Source organism: Pelmatolapia mariae, linkage group LG3_W (genome assembly GCF_036321145.2).
Source record: "Pelmatolapia mariae isolate MD_Pm_ZW linkage group LG3_W, Pm_UMD_F_2, whole genome shotgun sequence".
Lineage (NCBI taxonomy): Eukaryota > Metazoa > Chordata > Actinopteri > Cichliformes > Cichlidae > Pelmatolapia > Pelmatolapia mariae.
This window is the reverse complement of record NC_086229.1, coordinates 9286050-9312051: the sequence shown is the minus strand read 5'-3', so window position 1 is coordinate 9312051 and position 26002 is coordinate 9286050. Positions and strand designations below refer to the sequence as shown.

Below are 26002 nucleotides of genomic sequence, written 5' to 3'. Positions count from 1 at the left end.
GCCATTAGCGGCTAATTCTAATTAGGGGTGAATAATTATTACCAGCTAATGCTAATGTCTTTTTCTCTTCCCTTTTAACAATGTGAGCAGCTAGTGCTAGGTAGGCTGATGCTAGCAGCTAATGCTAATTTGATGTGAAGAGTTAATGCTAAGTAGACTGCCATTAGTGGCTAATGCTAAATTTAGGTGAATAGGAATTGGCATCTAATGCTAATACCATATTTTCTTGCTTTATAACAATATGGTGTCCTATTTAGCATTAACTCTTCACATCGCAGGGGAAAAGTTAAAATTGAATGAAAAATAGTGTTCACATTAGCTACTCATATTGTTAAAAAGTAAGAAAAAAAACATTGTTATCATAAGTGGAAAATGGTAATTCACCTCAAATTAGTATTAGCTAATAACGGCAACCTACTTAGCATTATCTGGATTAGTTGCTAATTCTAATTTTAGATGAAAAAGCATTAGCAGCTAATGCTCATACTGTTTTCCTTTGCTTTGTAAGAATGACAGCATCTAATGATACGAAGTCTACTGTTATTAACTATTGCTAAATTGATGTGAATTAGCATTATCCGATAATGGTAACCGTTTTCCCCTGCATTATAACGATGTCAGGAGTAAATGCTAAGTAGGCTGACATTAGGAGCTAACTCTAATTAGGTGAATAATTATTAGCAGCTAAATCTAATATCGTTTTCCCTTCTCTTTTAACAATGCGAGCAGCTAATGCTAATTTGATGTGAATTAGCATTATATTAGTGAGGAGTTAATGCTAAGTAGGCTACCATTGCAGCTAAAGCTAATTTGAGGTGAATAAGCATTAGTAGCTAACGCTAATACCCTTCTCTGTAGTGTTATAATGATGTGAGACGTTAATGCTAAGTAGGCTGCCATTAGCAGCTATTGCTAATACTGTTTTCCCTTGCTTTCTACAACTTGAGCAGCTATTGCTAAGTAGGCCACTTTGCTCTGCTAAGGATTTGTGTGACCATGATGGAAACTCTGATAAGCTAATGCTGCTAAGCTAATGCTGTTTATGGGCCCTGTTAGAATCAATATTTCATTCTCATACTGTTGTTTGACAACAATAACAGAAAAATGTGCACTTGAGAACAAATTTATTATGAATTCCGCTGTGAATGTAGAGTTTGTCATTATTTAAGCTTCCTTTTCCACATGTTAGCTGACACTTTATTAGGTACACTGGCATCTATCTCAGGTACACCTGTGACCTAGATGTTCCTGCAAACAGACTCCTTGGAGACCCCTACATAAATATCCATGTACTATCCAGCTAGACTAGTGCGTCTGTCTGTGAAAATATTCCTGCATGTGTGATTGTTCATGTCTCATCTGCAGGAAACAAACAGGAAGTGAGTGAAGGACACAGGAAATGTTTCCAGCTCTTCCTCTTCTATCAGACATTCTCTCCATACCTGAGAGTGTCCAGTCTCCAGCCTGGATCCTTCAGTCCAGCCGACAGCAGCTTCATTCCTGAGTCACCTGGATGATTGTAGCTCAGGTCCAGCTCTCTCAGATGGGAGGGGTTGGAGCTCAGAGCTGAGGCCAGAGAAGTACAGCCTTCCTCTGTGACCAGACAGCCTGACAGACTGCAGACACACAAAACAACAATCTGTCTTTTATCCATCTCTATGGCAGCATAACTAAGGGATAGTTCAGGGTCACCTGATCCAGCTCTAACTATAAGCTTTATCAAAAAGGAAAGTTTGAAGCTGATCTTCAAAGTAGAGAGGGTGTCTGTCTCCTGAACTCAAACTGGGAGCTGCTTCCACACCCAGTCCAACATAGCCAGGCTTTCTTTGTTGCTTTGACAAAACCTCAAATCCCAGTCAGAGATGATGAGTATCATCACAGTGATGATCATTTCTCTGTTAACCCAGGCTTTCTGCTTCAGGATCTGTGCACGCTCACATAACAAGGAGACCTTTAAACATCATTTCACTAAATGGATGGACTGAGCACAATCATGAACCTGCTGAATTCATGAACATCAAGAATGCAGCGAGTGGTGGAATAAAGATTTGACCTCAGTGTTACTGTCTATTCCTAACATATTCCTAACATGATAGGAGCACTTTAGAGCTCTAAAACTGGAAGTGACACATATTTAAACTCTACATGTTACTCAGTACATTCAGTTCTGACACTCGCCCAAAGTCCAACAAAGGAAACATGGAGATCACATCAGTTTGTCACCAAAGTCTAATTATTAGGGCAAGTTAACCTGTTATTATCTCGTTAACTCATTAACTGATTAACACCAACAATTATTTTATCGCACATTAACACAGTTTTTAAAATCATGATTATTGTGAAAGTGCTCACTGGCTCTGAATATAAAAGCCATGGGTCACAGGAGGGATGTTGACCAGTGCTGGCTTGAAATGGGCGTCATTATGCGTCTCAACCAATGAGAGCATTGAGGGTGGGCCTAATACTACTGCAGCGCTCACGTGACCCAGGACAGAAAGAAAGGGGCGTGGACAGAAACATGGAGACAGGTACACATCTTTGACATGTTCATTTTAAACTGTTCCAGGAGTCAATGTTGATACAACTAAAGTTATCTGGAAGCAACAGCGAGTTTTTTTGTAATCACCGGAGTACTTCATGTCTGAAGTATCACTTAAATGCATTACACGCTGTTGATGGCAGCAAACAAACCACCCAAACAAACAGCGGTGGGAGGCTTGGGCAGACTACGTAGATTCAGCTTGTGGGAGGAATCTAGATAAACCAAATAAAGACAAGCTAACAAACACCATAGTGAAGTGAGTAGCTACAAACTGCAGGCTGATTAGTGTTGTTGAAGAAGTCGGTCTGAGGAACGTTCTAAGGATCAACAAATGACGGCATGTATGAGCTTCAAGACGCACCATCACAAGAAGAACACATGAGCTGCAGAAAAAGGAGAGACTACAAAAGCCACAGCGTTACAACGTGCACCAGCTGTTGGTCTCTCTGGAGACTACTGGGCGTGGCTGGGTAACCATGGTTACCTGGGAGTTACAGAAACGTGCAGAACATGTGACTCATGTTGCACAGCAGTGGGACATTTGAAATAAAGTCAGCACACTCAGTACAGATAGTGCATCAAATATGATGCTGCTGCCAGACGCCTGCCTTTGAACACGTCCCTGCATCGCGCACAACACCAAGGTTGCCATGGCAATCACAGTTAACAGGGACAATGTGCACAGCTGGAACCCTGCAGGTATATTTAACATGATGTATTTCTCAGTGTCCTGTCTGTGTGTGAGAGGCAAACAGCCTCTGTATGTGTGTGTAAATAGAGCATGAATATGTAGAGGACATGTTTGTGTATATAAGTAAATGAATGCTCTGCGTCATTTGAATCTTTGATTCTTGTTTCTGTTGCAGGTCTGTGACTGAACTTCTGGGAGGAGAAAAGTTGGTTTCATGCTCTGTGATTCTGTGATTTGTCATCTCTCTCAGGTGATGGAGAGCTCAGATGATGACCCCGCCTACGTGGTCAAATTCAAGTCTGTATTCAGAACAGACCTGGAGACACGCAAGCAAAATGCCAACATTGTATACAGTGGCTTGCAAAAGTATTCAGCCCCCTTGAACTTTTCCACATTTTGTCACATTACAGCCACAAACATGAATCAATTTTATTGGAATTCCGTGAAAGACCAATACAAAGTGGTGTACACGTGAGAAGTGGAACGAAAATCATACATGATTCCAAACATTTTTTACAAATAAATAACTGAAAAGTGGGGTGTGTGTAATTATTCAGCCCCCTGAGTCAATACTTTGTAGAACCACCTTTTGCTGCAATTCCAGCTGCCAGTCTTTTAGGGTATTTCTCTACCAGCTTTGCACATCTAGAGACTGAAATCCTTGCCCATTCTTCTTTGCAAAACAGCTCCAGCTCAGTCAGATTAGATGGACAGCTGTCTTAGCAGCTGGCTCGGTGCAGAGGAGGAAGAAAATTTCAGTTCATGTTGTCAACTCAACCTGGACGACTGAAAGTGTTTTTCTTTGTCTTGTTTCTGACTGAGATTCTCCAAAGGAAATCCAGTACAAACACACACTTCACACACTCAAAGTTCTGCACAGTAAATGAGCTGATGAGCGTTTGTGCTGCTACCTGATAACAGAAAAATAGTTCTGCTGGTTCCTGTTCTGAAAACACACATTTAGAAATGTTCACTTGCTGCTGATCAAAGGTGCCTGTTATAATGTTATGTTGGTGGCTCTGGACTCTGAGGGGAACTTTGTTTGGAACAAACTAGATCAAATGTTGACGTCCTGGCAGAGGCAAAGAACTTTGATATTTGATTGGATTAGATTCATGTTTCAGCTCAGACTGACAGAAATATTTGAACTGCTACTGTGTTAAAGGGAATACTGCTGTTAGAAAGCACCTGATTTGTTTCTGCACACTGAATGTTGCACTTCTCATACTGCAGTACTATTAAAATAAGTACACAATACACTACTTTTGAATTCGTGATTGCATGTTGCTGTAACAATGCCATTAATGGTCATTCAAAGTGTTCATGGTTGCCCAGCACAACAAATGATTGTACAAGTGTGACTGATCCACTTTCTAATGTGTGTGTAGCCCACACTGTGTGTCACTGTGTCACAGGTGAGTCTGTGTATCCAGGTTCTATGAGGAGAACAGGATATAGTGAATTAGTCCAGCAGCTTAAAGTCTGACTCCATCTTCCATTTAAATAACTCACACCAACATCTGAATACCTTTGCCTTTGTGTAGCTGACACTTCATTTTAATGTCCTATTCTGGTTCATCTGGTTTCAGTTTCTATAAGCACACAGGTTTCATCAGTGACTCTGTGACCTCAGTAATCTTTGCTGGGCCTTAATGCTCTGAACAAAGCTGCACATCACAAGACTAAATAGAAATCAGTCTTTCATTTCTCACTGCTGTTTGACTTCAGCTCTCAATGTCCCACCATAACCCATGGAAAGAATTACTGTCCATCCAGGGTCCTTTTTGTTACAGTGCTCCATTATAAACCAACATTAACAAAACAGACAACACGCTAACTAAGAATAGTACTATATATATATATATATATATATATATATATATATATATATATATGTGTCACACATTAATAAATAGCTGGAAAAGAAACATGTAGTTGTAGCAGTAACCAGTGTGTTAAGTGGATGTTAAGTGGATGCGTTGTACAGGGAGATGGCCACAGGCAGGAATGATTTCCTGTGTTGTTCAGTGGTGCTTTTCGGTACTCTCAGTCTCTCACTGAACGCGCTCCTGTGACTGACCAGCATGTCATGGAGTGGGTGGGAGGTGTTATCCAACATTGTCTTTATTTTGGACAACATCCGCCTCTCCGACACCACCTTGAGGGAGTCCAGCTCCATCCCAACAACATTACTGGCCTTACGGATCAGTTTATTGAATCTGTTGGCATCTGCGACCCTCAGCCTGCTCCCCCAGCATGCCACAGCATAGAGGATCGCACTGGCCACAACAGACTCGTAGAAAATCCTCAGCATTTTCTGGCAGATGTTGAAGGACCTCAGTCGCCTCAAAAAATAGAGACGACCCTGGCCCTTTCTGTAAAGTGCTGTGGTGTTTTTAGCCCAGTCCAGTTTATTGTCAATATGTACTCCAAGGTATTTATAATCCTCCACAATGTCAACACTGACCCCCTGGATTGAAACAGGGGTCAAATGTTTCCTGGTCTTCCTGAAGTCCACTATCAATTCCTTGGTCTTTGCCACGTTGAGCTGCAGATGATTCTGCTCACACCACGTGACAAAGGAGTCGACCACAGCCCGGTACTCCGTCTCATCATCCCTGCTGATGCATCCAACCACCGCTGAGTCATCAGAAAACTTCTGAAGATGGCAGGTCTCTGTGCAGTGGCTGAAGTCTGTGGTGTAGAGGGTGAAGAGGAAGGGGGAGAGGACAGTCCCCTGTGGTGCCCCTGTGTTGCTGATCACCTTGTCAGACACACACTGTGGGAGACGTACATATTGTGGTCTTCCTGTCAGGTAATCAACAATCCAGGACACCAGAGAAGCATCCACCTGCATCGCTGCTAACTTATCACCCAGGAGGGTCGGCCTGATGGTGTTGAAAGCACTGGAAAAGTCAAAAAACATGACCCTCACAGTGCTCGCCGGCTGGTCCAGATGGGTGTAGACACGATCGAGCAGGTAGATGATGGCGTCCTCAGTTCCGAGACGAGGCTGATAAGCGAATTGAAGGGGATCCAGATGTGGTCTTACTATGGGTCGCAGCTGGTCCAGGATGAGTCTTTCCAGGGTCTTCATGACGTGGGAGGTCAGTGCCACGGGCCTGTAATCCTGGGGGCCACTGGGACGTGGCGTCTTTGGTACAGGGACGAGGCATGATGTCTTCCACATCACTGGTACCCTCTGCAGACTCAGACTCAGCATAAACAGTTTATGAAAGACTCCACACAGCTGGGGGGCGCAGGCCTTGAGGACGCGGGGACTCACTCCGTCTGGTCCAGCAGACTTGCCTGAGTGAAGTCTCCTCATTTGCATCTCAACCTGGTATTGAGTGAAGGTGATGGGTGGGGGAGGGGTGTCAGGAATCCCACAGGAGGCAACAGTGCTATGGGAAGAGAGAGGCTGGCACAGTGGTGTGGCTCTGGGTTCCAGGCTGACTACAGGTGAGGTTGTGGGGGTGTGAGCAGACACTGTGGTGTCGAATCTATTGAAAAACAGATTAAACTCGTTAGCTCTATCCTCACCTCCCTCAGCTCCCCTGCTGTTGGTTGGCCTGAATCCAGTGATGGTCTTCATGCCCCTCCACACCTCTCTCATGCTGTTCTGCTGGAGTTTCCACTCCAGCTTCCTCCTGTAATTGTCCTTAGCCTCTCTGATCTTGTCCTTTAGTAACACCTGGACCTTCCTCACCTCCTCTTTATTGCCCCCTCTGAAAGCCCTCTTCTTGTCGTTGAGGAGGGCTTTGATGTCCTTAGTCACCCACGGCTTGTTATTTGGGTAACAATGAACAGTCTGAGCTGGAACAATGGAGTCGGTGCAGAAAGTTATGTAGTCTGTGATACACCCTCCTCACAATTGGCACATAGCGGGGGGTGAGGTGAATCAGGTTATGATCTGACCTACCAAGTGGGGGGAGGGAGGAGGAGCTGTATGCATCCTTTACATTAGCATACAGCAGATCTAGAATTTTCTCTCCCCTGGTGGGACAGTCCACATATTGTCTGAATGTAGGTAGTGTATTGTCCAGTGATACATGGTTGAAGTCACCCGAGATCACAATAAAGGCACTCAGGTGCTGAGTCTGTAACCGGGCTATGGCAGAGTGAATAGTGTCACATGCAGCTGTGGGGTTAGCAGAGGGAGGAACATAAACAGCCACCAAGATGACGTGAGAGAATTCCCTGGGTAAATAATACGGCCTGAGTCCAACAGCACACAGTTCAATGTCCGGGCAACAAATCCTTTCTTTGATTGTTATGTTGGCAGGGTTACACCACCGGTTGTTAGCTAAAACAGCAAGCCCACCTCCTTTCCGCTTACCGCTAGCGATGCTGTCCCTGTCCGCCCGAACAGTGTGGAAGCCTTCCACGGAAGCATTTTCATCGGGAATGTCCTGGTGCATCCATGATTCGGTGAAACACATCAGGCTACACTCTCGGTATTCCCTCTGACTCCGTACCAGTGCTGAGAGCTCGTCGATTTTATTTGATAACGATCGCACATTTCCCATCACGATAGACGGCAGACACTGTTTATACCTCCTCCTTGCTTCGAGCCTCCGCTGTCTCACCGGCTCCTTCTTTCTTCTCTTCTGTCCTTGACCTCTGCATCCCCGATGTGTTTTCCTCCAAATTTCAGCTGGCACTTCTGCGGGCCTGGCCAGCGAGCCGGCCGGCATCAGGGCGATCAGCTGATCTCTGGAGTAAACAGTCCGTGCGTGTAGGAGATGTGCCGCAGTCCCGTTCCTTGATAAAAGTAACAGTTCCACGGCTACCAGAAGAACAAAAACTCTCTCAATCCACATGATTGAGTAAAATATAATAAACGGATGAAAATACAAGTCAGAAAAAAAGAATACGTAAGAAAAAAGAGCTAAACTAAGAGAAAAAGCAGGGGCAACTGTAACAGGCTGCACGCTGGTTGGCGCATGCGCACTGGAAGAGGAGGGCTGATGGAGATGATGATGAAGATAGTTAGCTGGTTTGCTAGTTAGCTGGTCTGCTAGTTAGCATGGAGCTAACTCACTAGAACATTTGACACTAAACTGTGTATACTGTGTGAGCAGCTTTCATGGCTGCTCTGTGTTACTCTCCAGCCTCTCTTTAACTCAGTCCTCTCAGTTTTTTTCCTCCTTACAAACTAGAAAACCTTCTTTTTCAGCTTCTCTACACCTAAGCTGTTGCTAAGGTGCTACTTGCATGCAGACTCGGTCTCTCTCACTGAACAATTACACTCGCCAGCCAGACTGACAGCACTCCACAAGTACACCACTAGGAGGCGCTAAAAGACTACAAAAACACCAAACCTGGGACTGTGACATATTCAGTCTGTTCAAATGTCCAGCATGGATATATGAAGAATGTGAAAAACATAAGGTGAAAAAATATCACTAATCAATGATTTACATTCAGACATTCCTATAAAGTTACTGTTTAGGCCTTAATATAAATCCAGTTTGAAATGATCAGCAGTGAAAATCCTGACCTGAGAGTTTCCATTTTACAGTGTGGACTCTTCACTCCAGCAGACAGAAGCTTCACTCCTGAATCCTGCAGGTCAGAGTTACTCAGGTCCAGCTCTCTCAGACTAGAGGACTGAGAGCTGAGGACTGAGAACAGAGCTTCATAGCCTCTCTCTGAGAACTGACAGTGATTGAGTCTGAAAAATTTCCCACATGTGGGACTAATAAAGGTTATCTTATCTTAAAATGAAAGATAAACATTAAACAAACACTGTTGTTAAAATGTAGTGAGGGTGCACTGAAGTGTTGTTAGATTCAGCAGTGTGCAATCCTGTTTCTACAGGAATCCTACATTCCTGACTAAGATACAACAAATGAATGACACTGACAGACACTGGTTAAAATACACTAATCAAACGAAGAAAACATCAAAATGGTACTTAGTTTTTTTTTTTCAGGAATCCTCCTTTCCTTACTAAGATACAATAACAAATTACCTTTAATAGCTTAAATACACTGTTCACAAAAGTACACTTATCAAATTGGTACTCGGTAGAGTGAAGGATCAATTCTGGTATTCTAGGGCAAATGCCAAATGGGCTCCATGTGCCGGACAGTGAGTTCAGGGCATTAACACCAAAGCAGCTGATATTGATCAATAAGTCTCTGCTACTTAAACAATCAGAAAACTAGTGCAGATTTTAAACTGACTTGATGTTATACTTTGATTAAAAAGTATTTATTTCTATATCCGTTTAGGTGGAGCACTTTTCTTAGTTAATTCTGCTAATTTGATGAAAAACAACCTCACTCAATCTCACCTCAGCGTATTCAGTTTACAGTGTGGAATCGTCAGTCCAGCAGAAAGATGCTTCATTTCTGAATCCTGCAGGTTGTTGATACTCAGGTCCAACCCTCTCAGACTAGAAAGCTGGGAGCTGAGAACTGAGGACAGAGCTTCACAGCCTCTCTCTGAGAGATAAGGCACACTCAGCCTAAAGCAAAAGGGAAAAAAAATCTAAACTGGAATTTGAAAACATACTGGTAAACAGAAACAAGTGAGGAGCTGGTAGATTTACTGACACTGGTTTAGTACCTGCTGGCACATCCATACACAGCTGTTGTGTCTGTGTGTGCCTGTTTGTCTTTGTCTATATGTCAGGTCGGGTCTTAGACTCCACCTCCCTGGGAACTCCCAGGCCCTCCAAAGTGTGGAGGCCTATCTCCCCTCACCACACTCCCTGCCGGTAACTGATGCCCTCAGGGGTTGGTGCATTGGTGGTTCTTGGTGTCCGGGGCTGGGCGCTCAGGTATGCACCAGCTCACTCCCGGTGGCTGCTTGGCAGGGCCTGGTGCCTGTCGCTCGGTCAGGCCTCTTCCGGGGCAAAGGGGGCCCTCGGGCCTCCGGCCTCGGGGCCTGCGACTCGGTTCACTCTGGCACAGCTGGCTGCCGGCAGAGCCGGTGGGCACGCCGGTGCAGCCCCCTCTGGCTTCTGCTCCGTGGCTACTGGGTGACCCCTCGTCTGGGGATCTCCTCAGCCCTTCCCAGGAGGGTGGCACGGATGCCCCTCCGGTGGTACTCCTTGGGCTCTCGCACTCTGGGGCCTCTGGATGTCTGGAGCCTGGATCTCCTCCATGCCTGCTTCATGCCCTGGGGGACGGGGCTATGGCCCTCCACACCCTCTAGCAGACCGTTACATGGAGAAACCTTTTGTATACAAGCGCGCTGATCGACACAGGTGTGCACACGGGTGTTCACTGTTCGTAGACATAAACTACACCTTTCTTAGCTGCTACTTCAAAGCACATTGTGCGGTCGGTCCTGCGTGCTGCACAACAACATTCAACATTTAGTATTTACTGCTGTTTACACTTAGCTAGATTAACGTGATGGTGTTGTGTTTAGTATGTTGCTTTGTTTTGGTTTTTTTTGCTTGTTCTCTCTTCTTTTTCTCTCAACAGGTGATCCAGGAGATTTTTTTTTTCTCTTTGTCTTTGTAAGTGCCCTTTCTCACTGTCCCTTTTCCCTTCTGTTTTTCTTTTCCTTCCTCTCTTTCTTTCTCCCTTTCCTATCCCCCAGTCATGGCTGTCCCATCTGTAACAACTGAAAATAAAATAAATAATAACAACAAAGTTTGATCAAATGGACCAATACGGCAATGCCATGATGATCCATTTGGCAAAATAAATCCATTTGGTATCCTTGTTGGTCTTCAGACAACAATTCTGACGGCTAAAGAACCAAATGGGACAGACAAAAAAAAAATAAAAAATGACTCCAAGCAGTTCCTGTGGAATGTAATAGATCTAACAGCAGGAAACCTGAAGAGACACAAGGAATATTATTGAATCTACCAGCATAGTACAATCACCAGTACAGTTCTCCAATCTGCTGGGTAACTGTACTTGTGGGGCCGATTGTAACATATAGAAGTGAATTCATCTTCAGTTGAGCAATAAGACCAGAGGAGGAATGAGGGAGTTGATGATTATCACCTATGGGTCCATCACAGTCTTTGAACGTCTTCAGTCAGTGCCCTGTGTGGTCAAGTCCCAGTTTATATTTCTGACCTTCTAGAAACATACAGCTCTTCTCACAGTCTGAGATCTTCCAGTCAAAGGCTGTTACTGGTCCCACTAACTCATTTATTCAGACTCTAGTGTTCAGAGTGGCCTTTAACTAGTTTTAGGCTGTATGATGTTCAGTGTTTGCTGTTTTATGGGTTCATCTTCTGTTTTTATTGCCTGTTTTTATTGTAAAGCACTTTATGGTTTTTCACATGTGAAAGCTGCTGTATAAATAAAGTTTACTTACAGAATCAAAGTCATGATTCTGGACATGACTTTAATAAAAGCTGAAACTGAGAAATATTTATGACCCTCTGACATTTACTGTTGCTATCAAACATTAAATAAAATCGACTTTATTTAGTGCTGATAATCATTTAAATAAATATGTTTAAGTTTTTAAGTGTCCATCACACATTACACTGTTTATGTTATAAATAAAAGACTGATCACATATTTACTCACAGAGCTTTGTTGGAGGCTTTGACCACTGGCAGCAGCCTCAGAAGAGCCTCCTCTGAAGCAGAGTATTTCTTCAGGTCAAACACATCCAGATCTTTTTCTGATGACAGTAAGATGAAGACCAGAGCTGACCACTGAGCAGGAGACAGTTCATCTGTGGAGAGACGTCCTGATCTCAGGGACTGTTGGATCTCCTCCACTAGAGAACGATCATTCAGTTCATTCAGACAGTGGAACAGATTGATGCTTTTCTCTGCAGACAGATTCTCACTGAGCTTCTCCTTGATGTACTGGACTGTTTTCTGATTGGTCTGTGAGCCATTTCCTGTCTGTGTCAGCAGACCTCGTAGGAGACTCTGATTGGTCTGCAGTGAAAGACCCAGGAGGAAGCGGAGGAACAAGTCCAGGTGTCCATTTGGACTCTGTAAGGCCTTGTTCACAGCACTCTGGTGGAGAGACTCTTTTGGTCTAAAAGAACTAGACCGCTTGGAGGTTGTTTCTTCCAGCAGATTGAGTCCAGAGTTGATGAAGGTCAGATGGACATGAAGAGCAGCCAGAAACTCCTGAACACTCAGATGGATGAAGCAGAACACCTTGTCCTGGTACAGTCCTCTCTCCTCTTTAAAGATCTGTGTGAACACTCCTGAGTACACTGAGGCTGCTCTGATATCGATGCCACACTCTGTCAGGTCTGATTCATAGAAGATCAGGTTTCCTTTCTGCAGCTGATCAAAAGCCAGTTTTCCCAGAGACTCAATCATCTTCCTGCTCTCTGGACTCCAGTGTGGATCTGTCTCAGCTCCTCCATCATACTTGACCTTCTTCACTTTGGCCTGAACCACCAGGAAGTGGATGTACATCTCAGTCAGGGTCTTGGGCAGCTGTCCGTCCTCTCTGGTTTCCAGCACATCCTCCAGAACTGTAGCAGTGATCCAGCAGAAGACTGGGATGTGGCACATGATGTGGAGGCTTCGTGATGTCGTGATGTGGGAGATGATCCTGCTGGCCTGCTCCTCATCTCTGAATCTCTTCCTGAAGTACTCCTCCTTCTGTGGGTCAGTGAACCCTCTGACCTCTGTCACCATGCCAACACAGTCAGGAGGGATCTGATTGGCTGCTGCAGGTCGTGTGGTTATCCAGAGGCGAGCAGAGGGAAGCAGTTTCCCCCTGATGAGGTTTATCAGCAGCACATCCACTGAGGTGGACTTTCTAGGGTCAGTCAGGATTGTAGTTTTGTGGAAGTCCAGAGGAAGTCGACACTCATCCAGACCATCAAAGATGAACACAACCTGGAAGTCTTCAGATTCCTGCTTCTTTGGTTTCAGTAAAGAAGTGATGAACAAGTTCCACCAAGCTGAACTTTTCCTCTTTCAGCACATTCAGCTCTCTGAAAGTGAATGGAAATATGAACTGGATGTCCTGGTTGGCTTTGTCTTCAGCCCAGTCCAGGGTGTATTTCTGTGTTAAGACTGTTTTCCCAATGCCAGCCACTCCCTTTGTCAGCACTGTTCTGATTGGTTCATCTCTTCCAGGTGAGGCTTTAAAGATGTCTTCTTGTCTGATTGTTGTTTCTGGTCTGTCTGGTTTCTTGGATGCTGTTTCAATCTGTCTGACCTCATGTTCATCATTGACCTCTGCAGTCCCTCCCTCTGTGATGTAGAGCTCTGTGTAGATCTGATTCAGAAGGGTTGGGTTTCCTGCTTTAGCGATGCCCTCAAACACACACTGGAACTTCTTCTTCAGAGCAGATTTAAGGTTACGATGACAAACTGCAGCAGGAAGTTCTGAATAATAATAATAAAAATACAACTTCAGCAATGATATTTTACAAAACGCTGATGACAATTTCTGACCCACTGAGAGATGACTGAACACACTGGTGTCACAAGTGTCTCATTTATCCAGCAGCTTAAATCTTTACAGAAATCCTCTTACTGCTCTGCAGACGGTCAGCCAGCTCCTCCTGCTTCATTCTCCTCAGGAAGTTCACTGTGATCTTCACAAATGCCTCTCTGCTGCTCCTCTGCTCATCATCCTCCCTCTGAAACTCCAAGCACTGGGGCTTATTTGGATTCAGAGCCTTCTGGATCTTCTTTAGCTCGTTCTTCACAAAAGTGATGATGTTGTCCTCCAGCAGCTGGAACAGAATACTTTATGAATGACCCACCACTCTGAACTTCAGTCTACACAACATCCACTTCTTTACGATCAAGGGGCAGATCATCCACGATCTCTTCACCAATTGTAAGTTTGACTTTATCTGATTAACTGAGACATTCTCCATAACTCCATGATCCCACAACGTTGATTCTGTTTATATGAATGCAGCGATTTCAGTGGGAGAAACATTTCACTGGTGTTCAGAGCTGAACTACCAACGGGTTGATGATCGAAGCCAGAAACTTGGAGATGTTTCAGGTGACTGAGTTGATCGTACAGCAAACTGGTCTTAAAGGCTCACTCTGTTTACACATACAGATCAGTATTTAAGGTTTGACTCTCATCATCCACTGGAGCACAAACTGGGCGTCATCAGGACGCTACAACACAGAACAAACACCATCCCCACAGACACAGCAGCCAGGGAAGCAGAAGAACATCACATCAAGAAGGTCCTGAGGAAATGTGAACGCTGGTTTGAGGGCGGAGTCAAGGAGGCCATTTACATAAAAAGGGAAAGACCATCTCTGAATGGAGGAGGGGCCTAAGAGTACATCTGTCACCATCTTACAATGCTGTGATTGCAGCCATTCCCCAACTCTCTGTGAATGGGACTCAGGACCATTGATCAATTCAATTCAATTCAATTTTATTTATATAGCGCCAAATCACAACAAAAGTCGTCTCAAGGCACTTTATATTGTACAGTAGATCGCACAATAATAAATACAGAGAAGAACCCAACAATCATATGACCCCCTATGAGCAGGCACTTTGGCGACAGTGGGAAGGAAAAACTCCCTTTTAACAGGAAGAAACCCCTGGCAGAACCAGGCTCAGGGAGGGGCGGGGCCATCTGCTGCGACCGGTTGGGGTGAGAGAAGGAAAACAGAATAAAGACATGCTGTGGAAGAGAGACAGAGATTAATAACAGACATGATTCGATGCAGAGAGGTCTATTAACACATAGTGAGTGAGAAAGGTGACTGGAAAGGAAAAACTCAATGCATCATGGGAATCCCCGGCAGCCTACGTCTATTGCAGCATAACTAAGGGAGGATTCAGGGTCACCTGGTCCAGCCCTAACTATATGCTTTAGCAAAAAGGAAAGTTTTAAGCCTAATCTTGAAAGTAGAGATAGTGTCTGTCTCCCGAATCCAAACTGGAAGCTGGTTCCACAGAAGAGGGGCCTGAAAACTGAAGGCTCTCCCTCCCATTCTACTTTTAAATACTCTAGGAACAACAAGTAAGCCTGCAGAGCGAGAGCGAAGTGCTCTAATAGGGTGATATGGTACTACAAGGTCATTAAGATAAGATGGGGCCTGATTATTTAAGACCTTGTATGTGAGGAGCAGGATTTTGAATTCAATTCTGGATTTAACAGGAAGCCAATGAAGGGAAGCCAAAACAGGGGAAATATGCTCTCTCTTTCTAGTCCCTGTCAGTACTCTTGCTGCAGCATTTTGGATTAGCTGAAGACTTTTCAGGGAGTTTTTAGGACATCCTGATAATAAAGAATTACAGTAGTCCAGCCTGGAAGTAATAAATGCATGAACTAGTTTTTCAGCATCACTCTGAGACAGGATATTTCTAATTTTAGAGATGTTGCGCAAATGGAAGAAAGCAGTCTTACATATTTGTTTAATATGTGCGTTGAAGGACATGTCCTGGTCAAAAATGACTGCAAGGTTCCTCACAGCATTACTGGAGGCCAAGGTAATGCCATCCAGAGTAAGAATCTGGTTAGATACCATATTTCTAAGATTTTCAGGGCCGAGTACAATAACCTCAGTTTTATCTGAATTAAGAAGCAGAAAGTTAGCGGCCATCCAGGTCTTTATGTCTTTAAGACATTCCTGCAGTTTAACTAATTGGTGTGTGTTACCTGGCTTCATAGATAGATAGAGCTGCGTGTCATCTGCATAGCAGTGAAAATTTATGCTATGTCTTCTAATGATGCTGCCTAGGGGAAGCATGTATAATGTAAACAGAATTGGTCCTAGCACTGAACCCTGTGGAACACCATAATTGACCTTAGTGGGTGAAGAGGACTCTCCATTTACATGTACAAATTGGAGTCTATTAGATAGATATGATACAAACCACTGCAGCACAGTACCTGTAATACCTACAGCATGTTCTAATCTCTCTAATAGGATATTATGATCAACAGTATCAAACGCTGCACTAAGGTCTAGCAGGACAAGCACAGAGATGAGTCCACTGTCAGAGGCCATAAGAAGATCATTTGTAACCTTCACTAAAGCTGTTTCTGTGCTGTGATGAGCTCTGAAACCTGACTGAAACTCTTCAAATAAGCCATTCCTCTGCAGATGATCTGTTAGCTGTTTGACAACTACTCTTTCAAGGATGTTTGATATGAAAGGAAGGTTGGAGATTGGCCTGTAATTAGCTAAGACAGCTGGGTCTAGAGATGGCTTTTTAAGTAAAGGTTTAACTACAGCCAGCTTGAAGGCCTGTGGTACATAGCTGATTATTAGAGATAGGTTGATCATATTTAAGATTGAAGAATTAATTAATGGCAGGACTTCTTTGAGCAGTTTTGTAGGAATGGGGTCTAAAAGACACGTTGATGGTTTGGAGGAAGTAATTATTGAAGTTAACTCAGAAAGATCAATTGGAGAAAAAGAGTCTAACTTAACATCAATGGTACTAAAAGTAGCTGTAGATAATATTACATCTGTGGGATGATTATTGGTAATTTTTTCTCTAATGATAAAAATGTTATTTGTGAAGAAGTTCATGAAGTCATTACTAGTTAACGTTAAAGGGGTTGTTGGCTCAGTAGAGCTCTGACTTTTTGTCAGCCTGGCTACAGTGCTGAAGAGAAACCTGGGGTTGTTCTTATTTTCTTCAATCAGTGATGAATAGTAAGATGTTCTGGCTTTGCGGAGGGCTTTCTTATAAAGCAGCAAACTATTTCTCCAGGCTAAATGATGATCCTCTAAATTTGTGACACGCCATTTCCTCTCCAGTTTACGAGTTATCTGCTTTAGGTTACATGTTTGAGAATTATACCACGGAGTCAGGTACTTCTGATTTGAGACCTTAGTTTTCACAGTAGCTACAGTATCCAGAGTCGTACGTAGTGAGGAGGTAAAATTTTTAACAAGATAATCGACCTCTGTTGGAGTAGCGTTCAGATAGCTGCTCTGCTCTATGTTGGTACAGGGCATTGAAGATGATAACAGTGGGTGGATTATATTCTTAAACTTAGTTACAGCGCTTTCAGAAAGACATCTACTTTGATAAAGTCTACTCTCCACTGCTGTGTAATCAATCATTGTAAATGTAAATGTTATCAGGAAATGATCAGACAGCAGAGGGTTTTCAGGAAACACTGTTAAATGTTCAGTTTCTATGCCATATGTTAAAACAAGATCTAGAGTGTGATTAAAGTGGTGGGTGGGTTCTTTTACATTTTGAGAGAAGCCAACTGAGTCTAATAACAGATTAAATGCGATGTTGAGGCTGTCATTTTTAGCATCTACATGGATGTTAAAATCACCCACAATAATTATTTTATCTGAGCTGATCACTAAATCAGATAAAAAGTCTGAGAAATCAGAGAGAAACTCTGTGTAAGGCCCAGGTGGACGATAGATGATAACAAGTAAGACTGGTTTCTGAGTTTTACAGCTGGGGTGGACAAGGTTAAGCATCAGGCTTTCAAATGAATTAAAAGTCTGTCTTGGTCTTTCGTTAATTAATAGGCTGGTGTGAAAAATTGCTGCCACACCGCCCCCTCGGCCTGTGCTTCGAGGTTTCTGGTAGTTAGAATGACTCGGGGGTGTTGATTCATTTAAACTAACATAATCATCCGGCTGCAACCAGGTTTCTGTAAGGCAGAGTAAATCGATTTGTTGATCAATTATTAAGTCATGTACTAACAGAGACTTGGAGGAGAGAGACCTAATATTTAATAATCCACATTTCATTGTTTTACTCTTTGGTTCAGATGTGGATTCTGTATTGTTCTTTCTTTTTGATTTTTTATGTTTAAGTTGTTTGTTGCTGGTTTTTGGTTTGTTTTTTGTCTTTTTGGGAGCTGACACAGTCTCAATGGAGATGGGTTTTTGGGGGGGTAGCAGGAGGAGAGAAGCTGCAGAGAGGCGTGTAAGACTGCAACTCTGCTTCCTGGTCCCAACTCTGGATAGTCATATTTTGGGGGGTTTAATAAATTGGTCCATATTTCTAGAAATGAGAGCTGCTCCATCCAAAGTGGGATGGATGCCGTCTCTCCTAACAAGACCAGGTTTCCTCCAGAAGGTTTGCCAATTATCTATGAAGCCCACATCGTTTCTGGGACACCACTCAGACAGCCAGCAATTTAAGGAGAACATGCGGCTAAACATGTCACTCCTGGTCTGATTGGGGAGGGGACCAGAGAAAACTACAGAGTCCGACATTGTTTTGGCAAAGTTGCACACCGATTCAATATTGATTTTAGTGACCTCCGATTGGCGTAACCGGGTGTCATTACTGCCGACGTGAATTATGATCTTACTGTATTTACGTTTACCCTTAGCCAGCAGTTTTAAATTTCCTTCAATGTTGCCTGCTCTGGCCCCTGGAAGACAATTGACTATGGTTGCCGGTGTCTCTAGCTTCACGTGTCTGAGAACAGAATCACCAATTACCAGAGTTTGACCCCCGGCGGGTGTGTCGCCGAGTGGGGAAAAACGGTTAGACACATGAACAGGTTGGTGGTGTACCTGGGGCTTCTGTTTAAGACTATGCTTCCTCCTCACCGTCACCCAGCCGCCCTCTTTCCCCAGCTGCTTGGGGTCTGCCGGGGAACAGCTAGCGGGGCCTACGCTATCTTCGGCTGCACCAGCTACAGGGGCCTGGCTAGCTTCGGGTGAATGAAGGGTGCGAAGCCGAGTCTCCAATTCAGTAATCCTGGCCTCCAGAGCTGCAAATATGCTACATTTGTTACAGGTATCATTACTGCTAAAGGAGGCCGAGGAGTAACTAAACATCTGACACAATGAGCAGGAAAGTGCGGGAGGGACAGGTGAAGTAGCCATGGTGCTAACGAGTCGGCTACGAGCTAAGCTAAGCTAGCGAAACAGTACAGAGACAGTGAGTGAATACTTTGGCTATAAATTAGGTAGTGAGTACACAGAAAGGGTGCTTCAGATGAAGCACGTGAAGATTACACTATGAAGAAGGAATGTATCTAAAAGTTTTTAATTCAATTGCTAAGCAGAAAAGCTACTCAGAAACACCACTGTGTTTGAGCAGGAACAGGAAGTGATACTCTACCACAAAGCGAGCGAACACCACGTGACAGCGCCACCAAGAGTCCAGTGGTGGCGCTGTCAGTGGATCAGTGGTTGTTGATCAATGGTCCTGACAATATGCAATGATCAATGAACTGACCTCACAGCCCATTGTTCCTTCAGTGCTGCTGGTTTCAGTCATTATACAAATGTTCTGTTCATAAGGTTGGAAACCTGCAGTCAGCTGAGACTGAAGAAGTCACCTGATGATGATGAAACATTTCTCTTCACTGAAAACGTCCAGATGAACAGAATCAACCTTTTTGGGATTTACTCACATGGATGATTGAGCATCAAGACACAACTCTATGACTTTTCTCAGTTGAATAAATCCTCTCCTCCAGGTTTGTTTACATCTACCAGCCTTGTGGCTCTGCCCAGGGACAATAATCTATGTGAGAGGTGGAAAGTCATACAGGTGTCTGCTCCTGCCTTCAGTTATTTTTAATCTACTGTGGGTCAACTGGCTGAACCTACTCCAACTGTCTACCATCCCCCTAAACTCAACAATGACTTAGTGATCTATCCAGTCTCTGACCAAACACATCCTGCTGCAGGATGTTAACATAGCAGCACACTGATGATCCCACTCACTGTGAACAACACATTTGGACCTGATTTGCTGCTCTGGTTTACACGTGAACTTTGACTGCTGTCACCAACTTGAGAGGCTCTACAGAAAAACTGGACTTGTCCACAAAAAGATGTATAAAAATCATAAACTACATTACAAGAACAGCATTGCTCCATCAACTCTAATTACTATGGCCATGTTATCTCTTCTGATTAAGGTACAGACACTGAAAGTTACTGCTTTCAGTGAGAAGTCAAATGTCTGAATATGAGCTGGAAGCTGCTGAGAGTCCTTCCTCCTTCCCATGGTGTTTACTTTCTCTACTACTTTCACTATAAACACGCCCCTTTCATGCACCTGTAGAGGGCCACCAGCAGATGGAGCTGTCTTAAACAAATCCACCTGGATAGTTAGCTGTAGATGATTTTCTCAGTATGATTGTAGGATTTTGAGTTATTCTTTAGATTTATTTAAACTCTTATATTGAGCACAAGTGTTAAGCGACCCATAATTTCTCTGTACTTTTCATAAGAGCAGCCAGACTTTCAGCTAGTTTTTCTTTTTTGAAGTGCTCTGCAGGCTTTATGAAGGTGTGTCAAAGTTGTTCTTTGGCTGCTTTTTAAATCATTTTCAGTCCTCGTACAGGAACCTTCTTCAATCTAAATCCAAGTGTGTTAGACCAGAGTTAACCTGATAGATATGTGTGGGTGTGTAACTCTTAGAAGCTGATTGGCTGCTTTTTATGGGGGCTGGGTCTTTGGAAAGTGAGCGAAGCACAGTTTTAGTAACACACCCTGAACTGCACACTTTAACAAAGAACATGAGATTTTAACAGTAATGTAAAAATCCTGTGATTCATTGTTATTAATCACAAACACATCTATGGCCCCGTTTCCATTAGTAGCTGCTCAGATCGACTCACCACAGGTCGCCATGACTGGACTGGATCCACTGGTTTCCATTACAGTTGAGGAACACCTAATGTGGTCGTCTCAATACAGCCGAGTGTCAACTCACATCATTAGTAAGTGCTAATGCTGCTAATTTCCATCATATTTGTCATTTACAAAGTTATTTTAGAAACAGTTATTCAGCTTCATTCCCACTGATCTCAACTACAAACTGTTTCACTTTGGTTTCTGTTTAAAGCCTCGATGTTTAAAACGTTTCCCTGTGATCACATTTGCACCGTCTGATTTCAAAGTTTGTTTCTTTTGGACATTTAGTCCACAGAGTCATTAGTGTTCTGAAAGGGACCTATAAATAAATGTATTATTATTAATATTAATAATAAAAGTAGTTGTTGTACATGTACAGACCATAAATATGGAGTCCAGCTGTGTTTGATGCTGCTGGGCAGACTGACCACTGGGAACCTCTGAGCTCTGCTGCTCCACTCTGTGGAGGAACCATGGACACACACACACACACACACACACACACACACACACACACACACACACACACACACACACACACACACACACACAAGGCCACTTTGATTATTGAAATGTGAATTTAGCCTCTAAAAGCTGTGCTCAGTCACTTTTGCTGCTTCCCTTGTTGCATCTGTATTTGTAGTTTCTCTGTCAGAGATCAAAATGATTAATAATACAAATGATACTCCAGAGTCCTTCCACTGTTATCCTGATTACTGACACTTCTTTGTTGGGTTTTAAACTCTGTAAAAACACAAAGATCATAATTCCCTGAATGACTTCAATGTTTTTCTAACTGAACTTTGTTTCTAAAGTTAAAGCCGTTTCTCAGTAAATGTACGTGTGATACGTCATCATTCACAGATCAAGTACCTTTCAATTCAAAGTACGTATAAAGCCAAGTGTGTAAGTTCATCTCTGAATGTTTGTGATTCCTATGTTAAGCTTAACAACCGATATATGAAGCTCGGACGTCTGTGCGTTGCTGAGTCTGTTTGTTTGTTCATTCCAACCATCAAACTGTTTCCCTGCAGCACAGTTTGTTTGTTTTTCAAATAAAACTGTGAAACACACTTTTTTCATACTTGTGTTCAGTTTTGTATAGAAATGATGCAAAATTCAGTGTCAATGTGACAGAAACAGCTCACACTGACATCCATCCTGATAAAAGATGAGTGCAGGAAAACCGTGTTTGCATTTATTTACACTGCTTTCCATGTGTGAATGAGGCGAGTATCAAAGTGCTCAGAGGAGAGAAGCTCCATATAAGAACCATTATTCCCAGTATTATTCCAAACTGTTCCAGCCTATGAAGCTGAACTCTGTGTGAACAGCTGACCTGTGTCATGTGACCAAGAACACAAACATGATCTACTGTCAGATCAGGACACGTCACAGTTACTGTGTTACTGTTTAACAGCGCACTGCAACATTCACACGTTCATCTAACAAACTGGATCATTAACGTTTTCACACACGTTTCACTTTGATTCTCTACAGATTCAGCAGACAGAAAGAAGTTGATGAGGAAACAACAGTTCAGTTCATTTCTGTCCTGGGTGATGAAAACAGCAGCACTGCTGAGGAGCAGGAAGTGGGGATCAGACTGAGTGAAGAGTTTCAGGACAGAGAGTTTGAGAACATCTCCCCTTCCAAAAATAATCTCTGAGTATCTGCTGTGTTTGTGGAAACACTCCAACACACACCGCTGCACATATGAACATAGAAATGTGTGTGAAACAGAGCTGACATTAAACATGATGGAGGATTTATTCACAAACACACAACAACATTTACACACACAGTACCTCTCTGCAGGACGACACACGCCTGATTTAAAGAAAACACCAGCATCTTTAGACGCGTCACTGTGTAAGGACACAGAGCTGGGTGGAGGTCCAGGTTTGAGTCTCTGATGGATCCTGAAAAAAGTTATAAATCTTCAGTAAAATTCTCATCACATATCAGCTGATATTATTGGTGTTAGCTTACCTTTTCTCAGCTGACTGCCTTTGCTCAAATTTCTTAATGACATCTTTGACTGAGTTACTTTCATTGGACACAGAGCTGGGTGGAGGTCCAGGTTGGTTCCTGTGAATAATGATGGAGCAGTGATGTGAGTGCTGAGCTGTGACATGGAGAAGAGTCATGGACAGTTAGAGATGGTCATCTCACCTCTGAGCTTTGGTCTGGCTCTCATGTTCCCCACACAGAGTGCTTTTAGAGGGAGGGACTCCCTCCTCTCTGTCCTCACACTGATCCATGCTGCTCAATTCAGCTCACACACACTTTCTACCTTCACCTGCAGAGGAAACACAAATCATTCATGTGCACATCAACTGAAATCCTCCTTTCCATCATGTGTGCTGTCCAAATATCAGCTGCTTCTTTCCTGCTTCATCTCAGTGTCAGCTGAATGCAGTCAGACAGCAGTGTGAGGCAGAGGAAGCTGCCATCAGCTGCTCTACTATCAGTCCACTAGATGGAGCCGTGAAGCACACACGATGCATTCACTGACACACACTGATTCACTGTGACTGGAAGCTTCAGTCAGTCCAACACGTGTGAACAACATTTAAACATTTCAGCTGATCCATGATTCAAAGAGGATCAGCAGAGTTAAAGCTTCACACTAATTCTTCCTGCTGAGTTTGCAGAGAACTGCACACACACTGATTTACTGCTAATGAGAAGCTTCTTCCATCCAGTAATTCATCATCCATCAACTCTGCTGCTGCTCTCAGTCCTGGACTCTGATTAAACACTAAGAGCAGCTTTTTAACTCTGTCTTTAAGAGCTCTTAGCGTTAGCTTAGCGTTAGCATGCTGTGTGGCTAGCTTGGCGTCAGAGCTCTGCAGGTGTCTCTTGTATAAATATTAATCACAGTGACAGTAAAGGAGGTAAAGGGCTGTGACGTCATCACGTACGCTGCGTCCTCTGTGGACTCTGAGTGAACTCACAAAGTACAAACTACAAGAACACAAACACGAACGTAGCTCAGAGTGGCGGACACACTCGGCCTCGTTGGTCCAGCTGTGAGTCCGTTACCGTGAACTATGGAGCGGCAGATTTGTGCTGGAACTAAGCTGCACACAGCTGATGTTAGCCAGGAAAACAACAACATTGTTGTGTGAAGAAATCAAACATTACCCGAACAAACAGTAAAGTTCCTAAAGACAAACTGTTAAAGGAGGAAACAAAGCAAACTTACAGTTTCTTCACACCAACAACAAGCTCCACTCCACACCTGGACACTAAACACGGACACACAGGTGAGCTACTTCCTGGAAGGAGGCGGGACTCCACCTGAAGCTCAGCACAGGTGGGAGGGGCTCAGCTCTGTGGGTGTTGATGTGTTAACTTTAAAAATATGCCGTCTGACTGCTCAGACTGAGTCAGAGTAAAGTTCACATGCTGACGTGTGGAGACATGAAACCTTGTTGTAGCTGCAGGTGTGAACACACTGATCCCAGATCAGCTCTGCTGTATTTGTAACATGAACATTTCTGCTGCAAAGCTTCAAATGTTCAGCATGTTTCTCTGTTTCCAGTCTATAGATCCAGACACACTTTCTACCTTCACCTGTGCAGTAAAGACTGAGAGCGGAGCTGAAACCAACCGTCCAATCAGGGAGCAGCATCAACACCTGAGCTTCATTCAGACTCTGTTATTGACAGTGATGGGAATAACGGCGTTACTTTTTTCAGTAACGAGTAATCTAACTAATTACTATTCCTATCGTTACAACGCCGTTACAGTTACTAACAAGAAAACGCGTCCGTTACTATTTTTCAACAAACAGACGGTTGAAGCTGTGTTCAGCTTACCGCATCTTATATCAGCTGCAGGAAGTAGCTGTAAGTAATCTGGACGCTACAGCTTTAAGCAGCTGCGCTCTCCCGCGGACGGTAATCACGATCACTGTCTAGCACAACACCTGGAGCTCAGGGGGCAAAACAACAGCATGAGTGTATTCCTTATCTGCAGCTGGACTTTAGTCTGAATTACACTGAAACAATTTGATTTACTGTTACTGTTGTTTTAAAGCTATCAGGCTGCTTTGTGGCTCACTTATACTAAACTAAGATACTTTCAGTGTGAATCATTTGCAGGAACACAGGCAGGATTTAAAGTGCAGAACTTTACAGTCTCTGTCTCAAAGTTGGTCTAAACATGCTAACAGCTCTTTGTTTTTTTCAGTTTCACTGGTTTGATGTAATAAAAGAAATTTTAAAGAAGCAGACGATTGTTGTTATTTTAGTTCTATAATTTCATAAATCGTGGTTTGGATCTGAGTCAACATTCAGAATAAATAAGATAATACAGCACTTTTGATGTTTGCCTTTTTATTTTCCCTGCAGTGCTCAGGTTGGTTCTCGGCTACATTTACATACAGATGTTAATGTGTTCAGCAGCTGGACTCATCTGAGGAAGGAACATTGGAAAGGTGCTCAGTGCACAACTGCATCACTAATTTTATGTAAGAGCCTGTATTTTATTGTATTTATATATTTTTTAACAATTTACTTAAACACTTTTGGGAAGGATGAAAATATTTTCAGAAGGAAGTTTTTCCTTCTGTCCGACTGCAGTACACACAATACTGCGTCTCCCCCCATTATCACTGCACACTGCCTCAGGCTGGTGATGAGCGCCCCCTGGTGTCAGTGTTGATGATGTCATGCAAAGTGAAACATAAACAGTGTCTGTTAATAAAAAATCATGTGGTGTCCATTCTCATGTTTGCATCGTGTTTCTGTAAAATCATCAGCTGTTTTCTGAACCTTCTTCATTGTTTGACTCGTTCCAGCAGCTGTGAGCTGTGATGGAGTCAGAGCAGCTTCATCACTGATGTTCAGGTGAAGCTGAACTTAATAAACTGTAGAAATGATCAGCATGTGTTCAGGTTGGATGTGTAAAACAGTTGTGTGTGAGGTCACAGAGCTTCATATGTGTGTGTGGGCTGAAGCACACACGTGTGAGTCCTCAGAGGTTTCACACACATCACTGCACACATTTATAATCCTAGTTTAAGCTTGTGGATCATATCGGACACATCAGCAGCTCTTTGGAGACAAAGAGATCATTTGAGATTTAAGATGAGTCGTTGTTTTTCTATCCATGGTAGCTTCCACTGCTGAGGCTCGGGAAAAATTAAGAGGAAGCATCAGCTCTGTCTCATCTAACTACACAGTATTATAATCATGCACTTGTGTCTCAAACTAAGACAAAATGAGACAAAACGAGTTATGTGAGTCTTTAGATTATCAGTAAATTCTGG

At 43.3% G+C, this 26002-nt stretch overlaps 2 protein-coding genes across 2 annotated transcripts in view; both read right to left on the bottom strand.

Annotated features, from left to right (window-relative positions):
* LOC134620409 (NACHT, LRR and PYD domains-containing protein 12-like) overlaps positions 1-26002 on the bottom strand; it is a 365684-nt gene that overhangs the window by 205041 nt on the left and 134641 nt on the right. Inside the window, exon 9 of the mRNA XM_063466576.1 lies at positions 8737-8910. Coding sequence (XP_063322646.1) covers positions 8737-8910 — 174 coding nt within the window. The remainder of the gene's footprint in view (positions 1-8736; positions 8911-26002) is intronic.
* On the bottom strand, positions 11743-22871 carry LOC135932474 (protein NLRC3-like). Its single transcript, XM_065469958.1, is given in 5 exon segments — positions 11743-13039; positions 13041-13527; positions 13679-13893; positions 22530-22643; positions 22714-22871. Coding segments are annotated over 5 exon segments (2271 nt in total).